The 10106-nt window shown below is 49.9% G+C and overlaps 1 protein-coding gene across 1 annotated transcript; it reads right to left on the reverse strand.

The window, feature by feature from the left end:
* Window positions 1–572: 572 nt before the first annotated feature.
* LOC135399808 (uncharacterized) lies at window positions 573–6104 on the reverse strand. Its single transcript, XM_064631547.1, has 6 exons — window positions 5981–6104; window positions 5508–5599; window positions 5179–5337; window positions 4394–4525; window positions 4210–4309; window positions 573–2374 (listed from the first exon to the last, which is right to left on the reverse strand). The coding sequence occupies exons 1-6, from the start codon at window positions 6049–6051 to the stop codon at window positions 613–615; spliced, it is 2316 nt and encodes a 771-aa protein (XP_064487617.1). The 5' UTR covers window positions 6052–6104; the 3' UTR covers window positions 573–612.
* Between the last annotated feature and the right edge of the window lie 4002 nt (window positions 6105–10106).

A 10106-nucleotide genomic window follows, 5' to 3' on the forward strand; every position in this document is an offset into this window, starting at 1 on the left:
TTATTCAAACGAGTTTATTACGAAGCGAGGGCTTCGCCTCTGTGGAGAGAGAGGGCACTGAAAGTAACACACTGCTGACATGATCCGGCATCCGGCAAGGGAGAATGCAGGTTGCGAAACAGACTACAATGCTGGGTGACGTCACGGTATAGCACATTGTGGCCTTCGCATTTCGGTTGCAGTTTGCTATTATCATTTACGAATTACTCGCGCAAAGTGAATGCGAATGTTGTATATGGTATCGAGGGGGTGTTCGTGTTCGAAGTTCGGCGTGCTGGCCATCGACAAACAGCCACATCTAGCTGCAAGGTCCTTGACATTTCGCACCCTGAAGCCCCTACCCCTATCAGCGCCCTACACCTGGGTGTCACGCTGGTGCCAGCCTCGCGCGGATTGTTGCACTCCGGCAGTCGCAAACCCGAAGACTTTGCCACCCGCTGGAACTTCTCTCAGATAGGTCGCACGCACTATAAGGCGGGTTTCCCTGAATCCCTCCCGAGACTGCCTCACGTTTAACGGCACCCATGTTACGTTATTAACTATAGACAATGACACTAGAACACAAGAAAATACTCGTGTTCGAACGGGCCTATTTAATATATTTCTGGGACCTCACTCATGCGAGGACTGCATGTCTAAACAATCGTCTTCCTTGGGTACACTGTTGTTCGCCGTGTACGACAGCCAAACAGTATCCGACGTTTCGGATACGCTCCTGAAGAGTGTGTTGAGGCTCGACCATAGTCTGTCTTCATACAATTGGAAAGACATTTGCGGTAGGGCACGCTCACTCACCAGGCCAATGCTAAGCACCCCTACTCGAGGGCTCGGGTCCGGATATCCAGCAGGACACATGTCAGCATACAACAAGGCATCGGCCAGGTCTCTCTGAAGGTACGCCGATATCTGTCGCCGAATCTCGTCCTGCCGGTCTCCGCCACAGCTTGAACGAGAAACCGATAGACGACCGCGAGTTCTCTCGTAGATCGGTACCGTCAACGCTGCTCCAGGCAAATCGACGAGCCGTGCCTCGGGCTGAGGGTCGCCATATTCGATGCAACTGGGGCTCTGCGTCATCGTAGATGTTTCGATGCTGAAACCGTACGACGCTATGCCCGAGCCTTCCATTTGCGCATGTTCGTGGTCCAGCTGGGTCGCCCGGTTAAGGTCCTCGCACTTCCTTGTGGCGATTTCGGCTGAAGGGTACTCGGTCAAATAATGTCCTCCTTCGCACGCGTTTGAAGTCAACACAGGGCTCACTGCTGGTTTATTCAGCATTGCACAATGATGCGCAGGATTATCGGTATCTTCCTTTGAGACTCTGCTCAGTGCGTCAGGTGAACGGCTTTTTAATTTTGATACCATGCTGGAGACAGACACCGGACGATCTGGAGGTGACGGAGTGTCTTCATCTGGGATTGTTAGGTAGAGAGCGTGGCCCAAAACTGGATGTCGAAGCGTATTCGTACGTTCTGGCAATGAGAAGTCTGAAAAGCGTTCTGGTGGAGTTAGTTCCGGGTCGGCGTTCTCAGATGCGCGAGATATCGTCGAAGCCCTGCCAGGAGTTGTGTTTATCGAGGCACCATCGACGTCTACTTGACGTGAAGGAGAGGCACTCGAGATATTAATCGTGCCGCACTTCTCGCCAACCGCCAAAGCGCTTCGTGCAGCCGATTTTTCATCAACGCTTCTGGGAGGAATCAGGTGCACAGACGGCAGGTCTGACAGGGAATGGGATAGCTCGACAGATAACGCTGACATACAGTGGAGATCTCCAAGAGGGATTACTTCTAGCACCATGCTATCTTCCCGTTTAGGTTGGTTACCTTCAGCATTGTGCATGACCGGCAAGGAATATGTTGGCTGTCTTGGTCGCTCCCGTTCCTCCTGTTCAGCTTTCGATGTTGGACTCGTCTTCGATCGGCTGACTGTAGCCCGGAACAATCGTGACGACAACTTGAAAGGTGACCTAGAAGATCCTTCGGTAATAGTATTGCCACTGTTGTCTGTGGTGTGCTCGAAACCGCCGTCGTTGCTGCTACTCGCTGATCCGTCGCTGAAGCACTGTCTAGAAACATTCTCGCCTCGCCCTCCTGGTAGCTGTCTGAACTGGTGGCAAGACAAGAACCGCCTTTGACATGCCTCGGGGGGTGATTTACAACAGAATGTTGTTAAGATGTTATCGGACACAATGGTATCTGCGTGCGGAATGGATTTCCTCTTGGCTTTGCATCTGGAGAAGAGCATCCGCTGCTGAGCAGGATTCGGCGGGTATAGCGGGTGGCGGAGGCGGTGCCTTGGAAACCGGCTCTCAGATTCGGCGGAATTTTCTAGAAGACGTGACTCCGACGTCGTGATTTGACATTTTCCGGTGCTGCAATTAAGAAAATTACAAATTTTGGTGCGCTTACTTGCAGGACATGTCGCTTTCTTTCAATTGAGGCGCACGCATCAGCGGCAAACCGAATGTTCGCATACGTTTCTCAATTATTTGTTTCTACCGCAAAATTTATAACGAACCCCATACTTTCGAAGGGCAACTGGTTAGAAAGTAGTCAAAAATTAGTCGAAACACAAAGTGAACAGCGTGTTGATCGAGGCTACGAGACTCGATGATGGCTATCGGGGCGTGGTTGAGAGTCAAGATCCCTTGCTTCCAGCTTTCGAAGTTACATGAACATATTCGCTCGCTCGTTAACAGTATCATCGAACCTACATTGTTACTCGCCAGTACTACCTTCCATCATGCGAGAGCTGTTAGTAAGCGATGTCATTGCGACCTCTTATACTGTCAGATGCCATTGTGGGCTTCCCGTTGAAAGATGCTACGAATCCAATTGCCACCTGGTCCTATCGATGTCCCGTCCGAGGCCCCAATTTCTCTCCCAGGTCCCGATGGACCAGTAATGCGTTCTTAGTGTGGATCGGTGTATTGTCAGGGTGAAGGAATGTCATTGGCGTAGTGCACGATCGGGACATCATGGGAAAAAGACTGATTCCGAGGCCATCGCAATTTGTCAGCAGGATCAAACTGCAATAGACGATTTCAGATATTGCCCTTGTGCTCCGCACGGGGGCCCTCCGTCGCCCAAATCGCGCCCATCGCGCAATGCGTTGTGGGAAATGGTTTGCATTCGTGCTCGTCTGCCTGTTGCTTGAAGGTGCGGGAGGTGAAGGAGAGAGAAAACCGACACCGTTTGCGCTCTTCTTCTCTCTGACTCATGAAAACTAAATCTCAAGGTGCAGCAGGGCTTTCGCAACACGGCGCTCTCTGGTGGACCATTCATGCAATTTCTGAAATCGTCTATTAGATATTTCTGACGAATGGACCACGGTACACGTTTACCGTGAGAGTTGGTGCGAAGAGGAAAACGCATCTGAAAGCACAGCCGAAACTAAGTAAAGTTAACATTTGCTATGATGGATCACCGTGGGAGGAATCTACTTTTTTTTTATTCCGTGTCTGCGCCACGAAGGAACTGTGGCTACGAGCGGCGTACAGATGTGGACAGATGGAGAGACGACAGCAGGAAGGAGCGGGGGATCGGGGGGTTAGTATGCGTCCTCGGCCAACTTCAGGGGGAACAGTGCCGGCATTCGTCCGGAAAGTCTTCGGAAAACCCAGGGAAAACCTTAGACAGCACAGCCGGTGGTAGGATTCGAACCCACCACCTCCCAGTCTTCAGCACGACCTTGGCTACCGCCGCCAACGAGCGGGACGCCTCAATCCGCCTCGGCCATGCCGCTGGTGGGAGGAATCTGCTGACTGCTGAATCGACGTAAGGTGGTCGTAAAGAATAGACATTGAAATCACACTATGCACGTACGTTGGTTAATCACTGGAGGCGATTAACATACCGTCGTTAAGGATTTCATCTGGTAGCTTTAGGACCACACGGTGGACTTCTGGGATATATCCATCACTCCATATAGGTCCGCGGAATCCATTGTTGGTGTCCAGGGAAAAACGTGCGCATAATTTAAAAATTTCGGTCGCAATTTTAGAGAACAAAATCATGTGTAAGTACTAAGTACTCGCATTACGCGACTGACAAGTATGCTATTGATCGATAACGTGATCGGAAACTGACATACTGTATTGACATATTTAGAAGCTGCGATCACGACGCGCTTCTGATTTCATAGGTACTTCCGCTTCAAACTATACTCTCGAACGAAACTGCGAAATGTTGCTTAATCACTTCATACCTCGTCGTGTTGAGTACGCAAAGAATAATACCAGCTGCTGAGAAGGCTAGAAGCAGAAAGATCGAAGTCAATATTAACGCACTCCTGCCATATCCGCTTCCTGCGAGAGCAACAAAGAACCAAATGAACAAATAAGTGAGTTACAACAAAGAGATTATGCACAAAAACAGATTTGAAGACGAACTTTGAACGCAGATGTCTTTGAGGTTGAGGAAGTTGGGTGAAGGGCAGCTGCATATATTTTTGTTGCACTTCAGTAAAGAATTACTCGCTTCGCATTGCACACTCGCTAAACAATCCTCATTCAGCTTCTTGCCTGGAATCGAAAAATGGAAAACAGTTTGTTTCAGCCGCCCTCGTTGCAAGCTATAACGCGAGTGAAATTGCGCCATTTTACAACACTGAAAATCACGGTAGCGCGGGACTGCGTAAATGCATAAGAAATATTGGTGTCCATTTGAAGCTGAAAAAAAAGAAAAATCTGAAATACTGAGCCAAATGTCTTCTTCCTCTTTCAATAAAACCTGGACTGAAAGAACAGCCTCTAAATTTTGACTTAGACGGGTAGACAAGTAGACGAACAAAGAAACGTACAACATAGGACAAGATTTGTCTTCTTGTCTGCATCCCAAAATGACGAGGGAGTATGCTCTCACGAGTGCATGTGTGTACGTAGCAAAGGGGAAGGGAGGCATTGAACATGGCCTTCATTAGGAGACGTAGCGTCAGCCTCGCTTTTCAGGGGCGTCGGAAAGTGAGGGGGGGGGGCAAAGGGGGCGTCTGCCCCCTAACAGCTCAAACTGTCGGTGGACTGTCCCTCCTTCCATGCATGTAGATTAAGGGCGTATATGGCGTTTGAACTCAGACCTTCGACGCCCCTGAATCGCTGTGCTTCAGGACCTGCAGCGACCACTTGTGAAGCTGGATGGCCGAAATGCCTCACAAGCTTCCATCGTTCCGACTGCTTACCTGGTACACATGCGTAGCCGCTGTTTGTGTAAATGTACACTGGGTTCAAACGCGGACAGTTGCAATATCCCGATTTTGAATCTGGGCCGTCCTGGAGACAGGCTAACTCGCTTCCGCAATCAGCGTCGCTGTGGCAGGTATCTCCCTTGGACAGACGGGCTATGGAAACGGGAGTACAGTGGCATCTGATTGGCATTCTCCGCAAAGAAGGTGAAATTGTTACAATGGCCCGAACACAAGCGAGGTGATTGCAAGTGGAGGGCGCCGTCCAGGGGGCGCGCAGACTTGGTAAGGAAATAGAGCTGCTAATCTGAGTATGAAATATGTACCCTTTGTAGCTCTGCCTGATACAGTTGAAGACAACCCTGTAAAGTTTTCTTGCAGGATGCCTTGGCTTACATTCCTGGTAAGAGAGTGGAGCCTACGAGAAAGAAATGTGTCATTGTGCAAGTGGGCAAAATTCCACAGACCGACCACAGCGCGTTGCCCACATGATCATAGTTGTTTGGTGACGTAAAGCCACGAATTATTATAATTTTTAGCAATGTGCTTCGATCCCGGTCACTGGCGAGTTCGACGAGAGATACTCGCCTCCGCCCCAACTTCTGGTTAGGGATACCCGCCAACTGGCACCTGAATATTGTGGCGGTATTCCCCGCTTGTCCCCATTTAAGCACTGTACCTGGCCACATACCACCGTGTTTGTGCGTTTACATATGTTTCGAACGAAACCTGATGACCCATGACGCATGCTCAAGCTGCACTAGACACTCATGACTCAAACACTCGGGTGTCTACTCACATGTCATCGGGTTCAGCCTTGAGACTTACAAAAACTGCATGGACGAGAAAGATCAGCCTCACAATGAACATTTTGATAACCACCCCGTAGAACAGTCACTTCTTCAACAAAGTGCGTGCATCGCACGCGCCTTGTCACCTGAGTTTTGTCTTCTTCTTCCTCGCACATCCTGTACGTCGATCTGGAATTGATTATCCATGGAGATTGCGTGGTCTTTGCTAGAGGTAACCATGCTACAAGACCATACCTATACTTGTTTTCCTATCCATACATGTACTAGTTTTGTGGCAGGTCGTGCCATGCTATGGGGACCATGCTGGTTTTGACCTGGTTTTGAATTGCCTTTCGGAGAGCCAAAGCCACCTAGGGGGAGGGGGGTATGTCGAAATAGGCTTCCCGTTGTTGGCCACAACGCCACCCAGGTGGTGGTGGTGGTGGTGAAGGGGCTTGACGTTGTTGGCCTCACAGAGGTGGGCAACGTCACGACTGACGCCCCGGGGAAATGTGCGTCCTGGGCCGACTTCGAAGGGAACTGTGCCGACATATGTCTGAACGCCACCTAGCGTAAACAAAGTCACCAAGAGTCCGCCAACCACGACCGTGCTTTTAGCGGCTGTAGCTTTGGAGGCTAGTCGCCAGATAGCCACGTAGACAGCCACAGTAAGCCGTTGTTTGAAATAGACTGCTGTGATTGGGTGATGCTGGTGACGTCCCGTGTCCACGTGGCAAAAGAGGAAGAGGGCAAACTTTCTTTCTCTAGTGGCGTTGGCAAAGCACAGTCGTCTTCTTCCGCACACAGTCATGCCATTTTACTATTTACGATGAGCTAGATTTACTTGAATCACACCTCTATGGCTGCTACCTTTTCATCTTTTTTCAGAGCGATACAGATTTGTTATTGAAACAAGCTGTGAAAAGAAACGTGATGACTGACGACCTGGGGGAATGTGCATCCTGGGCCGACTTCTAAGGGAACTGTACCGATGCATGTCTGAAAGCGTCTGAGGAAAACCCAGGAAAATCCCCAGACAGCACAGCCGGCACCGGCATTCGAACCCGGGTATCTCCCAGTCTCGACGTGACATGGTCAGCACACTAACCACTGAGCCACGCGAGCTGGTGAAATATGCTTGTCAAGCTCACTTCTTGCAAGTCCGCTCCCTGGCTGTTATGCTCTCTGAAATAATTAGGCGCGCCGAGTAGCACCTCCAGAGCGCCGCGGGAGCGCGCTCCTTTTCCGGAGCGTGGCGCTCTTTATGAACCCTCACGCTCTCTGTTCTGAGCGCGTAAGCGTAAGTGCTGCTCCTGCTCGGTGACGTATGGAGAAAGAGGAGGCCGGGAAACCAATTAGCCGCCTTGGAAACTTCGCCTGTGCGAATCACACTTTTGGCTATGAAAGACCGAGACGCGCCGGACAGAGTACAACGAGAGCGTCGGTAGAGTCGCTACCTAACGCGCCCATTGATTTGCCGCTACTAGTGGTTTATATAAGGCAGTCATGAGAGGCTCGCTCTTATTCACAATCGCCTCGAACTTGAGCTGATGCGTCACAACCTGCTCAACGTTCCATAGAGTACAACCCGTGAAAATTTGGAAAGGGTGGCATTCCCTGCCTGCGATAGAGCGCAGTGCAAGTAGTGCCGTGCATTCGCCTACGCTGATCATGTTACGGGGATAGCCGTCGCACGATAGAGCGAGACCTAAGCCCATAAGCGGCCTTTCACAGTATGATGTCCTATAGGCTGTCCACCGGATCAGCGGTAGGTGCGAGTGCTGCACGCATTCGTGCGGTTCCTACGGGACGCTGGCCTCGAACGACGCCCATAACAGCCATGCATGAACTACAGGTATCTGGATATCATTGGTGGTCAAGCCATTACCTCACAACTCTTGATCGTCTTGAACGACTATTGCTCTCCTCCGCTATTTTGGGTTTTCTGCGTGAACCTGTGGTGAGCGCGTTTTGTGGAGGAAGCAAGACACTGTTTCTTCAAATACCTAGTTTAGAGCCGTTCCATTCCCACGCACCGATGACGTGCACACGTGTCCTGCATCGTGGATGCCTCAATACGTTGCATTGAAACTTTTTTTACTCATGCGCAGAGGCGGATTAAAGCACACAGGGTGCCTCAGTTATTTAGCTAATTACAACGGATGATACATGATTCCATACAATGAAGAAAGTCCTTTCTTATAATGCACCTCTTCCATGACCATATAGTGCTAAAAAAGTAGTACTCCACAACAATGGTAACGCATGTGGAAATTTTGCTTTGTAAATCCAAAACCTTATATACAGTCTATGGACGTTCACGCCGTCGCCTTCTCAAGACAGTTTTCATTACCATTTCGATATCACGAAGAACATGGGGGTTGCATCGACAGTTCACTTTCAAATACCACAGAAGAAGCCACGCACATAGGAGCTATAGCATCAGTGCTATGGTACTGAACAGAGCTGCATGCTATTCTACGGTAACCGCATTGCTCCTTGCAACCTCAATTAGGAAACATTCACAGCAACGTGCTCCGCCCTCTGAATAGGTTCCACTTCGGTCACCGCACCCTGTGTTACAGCCTTCTTCGCAGTCTTCTTGGCTTTCTGTCCCTCTGCTCTGTAAACACAACCAAAGTAGCCAGCACTCTCATTGGGACGAGTCCTGCACCACAAACATGGCTGCACGTTCCGCAGGAGGCCCTCATAATGTTCAACTTCTTGCACCAAAGCCTGGTAGTCTTCAACGCTGTTGTCATCGACATCCTTCTGGATCCTTATGGCCATGCAAAGTAGAACACTGACCAAGAGCACAAATCCTAGACAGATGACGACGTCGGCGCAGGTATCGATGCGATGCTTCGAAGCAGGAGTCTCCTCCTGCGGTCTGACGTCTTCGCCATTGCCCACACTAGGGGGCGACATGGCATTAGCTCACCCTGCCACGAAGCTATCACAATAGGGCGAGTTCATTCGTTGTTATTATGCGTACATATTGCGACAAACATAGCGTAAACGCTGCTGATGCTGATGTTGGTGATCTGAACAATTTGGCGCCTTTTTTTCCTTGTTTGCCGTTTCATTGTCTTCGTCAATCTTTTGCGTCAGACCAGGAGCAGACACCTTCATAGAGTTTGCCTGGAGTGTGCCTCACACTATAGCGCCAACGGCGAACTTTTTGTGTCATTAATTTTAAGTAACATAATAAATGCCCAGAAATCTGGTGTTTAGTAATACATGGTACGGATTGTACGGCGTGTCTTTACAAAACAATGGGCCATCGGAGTAAGAGTATCGCATGTTATCTTTCCACATTATAGAAAGAATAAAACGTCACGAGTGACGGTGTCGCGTCCCACTCGTGGTTTCACATTGATTTTGTTATTCAATGTGGTTGAAAACCGCAGGAATTGGCAGTATAACTATTCTCGTGCCACACTATCACAAACTTTCAAAATTTGAACCGGTGCAAAATTATGGGGACACCTATGCGACAATTAAAATTAAAATGGGAAGTATGACTGCAGGCACGTGCGTGAGACTGCGCGTGAGTCCGCGACGCGAAGACGTGAGGGCTGTGCTTAAGGCCGCGAGAATTTTGCTCGCGGTCTTACACGTCGGTGTTCGTACGTAAAACGTCACGTGGACGCTGTGGAAACCGTTCATGTAGCCGGGCTGAGCGCATCGCTGCACAACTGCGTCAGCCATTCTTTTGTTGCAAAAATGGGCTGTTCAGTTCCGGAAGAGTCCAGGAGGTCCACGCGTGAAGAGGCGAAGTTAGGATGACGCGTGTCCAACACAGTGGCGTAGCCAGAGAAAAACAAAATTGGGGAGGGGCTCTACAGGTGCTTTCTATCAGGGAGGACGATTCCCCTTCGTTTCCCTCTCCCAAATGCAGTACCAAATGTACGATTTCGGGGGAGGGGTCTGAACCCCCAACCCCCCGGCAGGGCACAGGTCCACCAGCACAATATCCGCCAACCAGCTGAAAGGAGAAATGGGCCTCGCTATTTGGACTATATCCTGAAGGCCATTCACCGTGAGAAAGACATCGTCCGGGAAACCATGGTAGCATGTTGTATCTACACCATTTTAGCGTTTCAGGTGATCTTCAGCGGTCAGTAGTATTTC

Source organism: Ornithodoros turicata, chromosome 7, assembly GCF_037126465.1.
Source record: "Ornithodoros turicata isolate Travis chromosome 7, ASM3712646v1, whole genome shotgun sequence".
Classification (NCBI taxonomy): domain Eukaryota; kingdom Metazoa; phylum Arthropoda; class Arachnida; order Ixodida; family Argasidae; genus Ornithodoros; species Ornithodoros turicata.

Coding starts and splice junctions, on each gene's coding strand:
- LOC135399808 (XM_064631547.1), bottom strand. CDS start 6,051: ATGTTCATTGTGAGGCTGATCTTTCTCGTCCATGCAGTTTTTGTAAGT. Junction 5,338..5,507: donor ATCAGGCAGAGCTACAAAGG/GTACATATTTCA, acceptor CCGTTTCCATAG/CCCGTCTGTCCAAGGGAGAT. Junction 2,375..4,209: donor TGCGTACTCAACACGACGAG/GTATGAAGTGAT, acceptor TCTTAATTGCAG/CACCGGAAAATGTCAAATCA.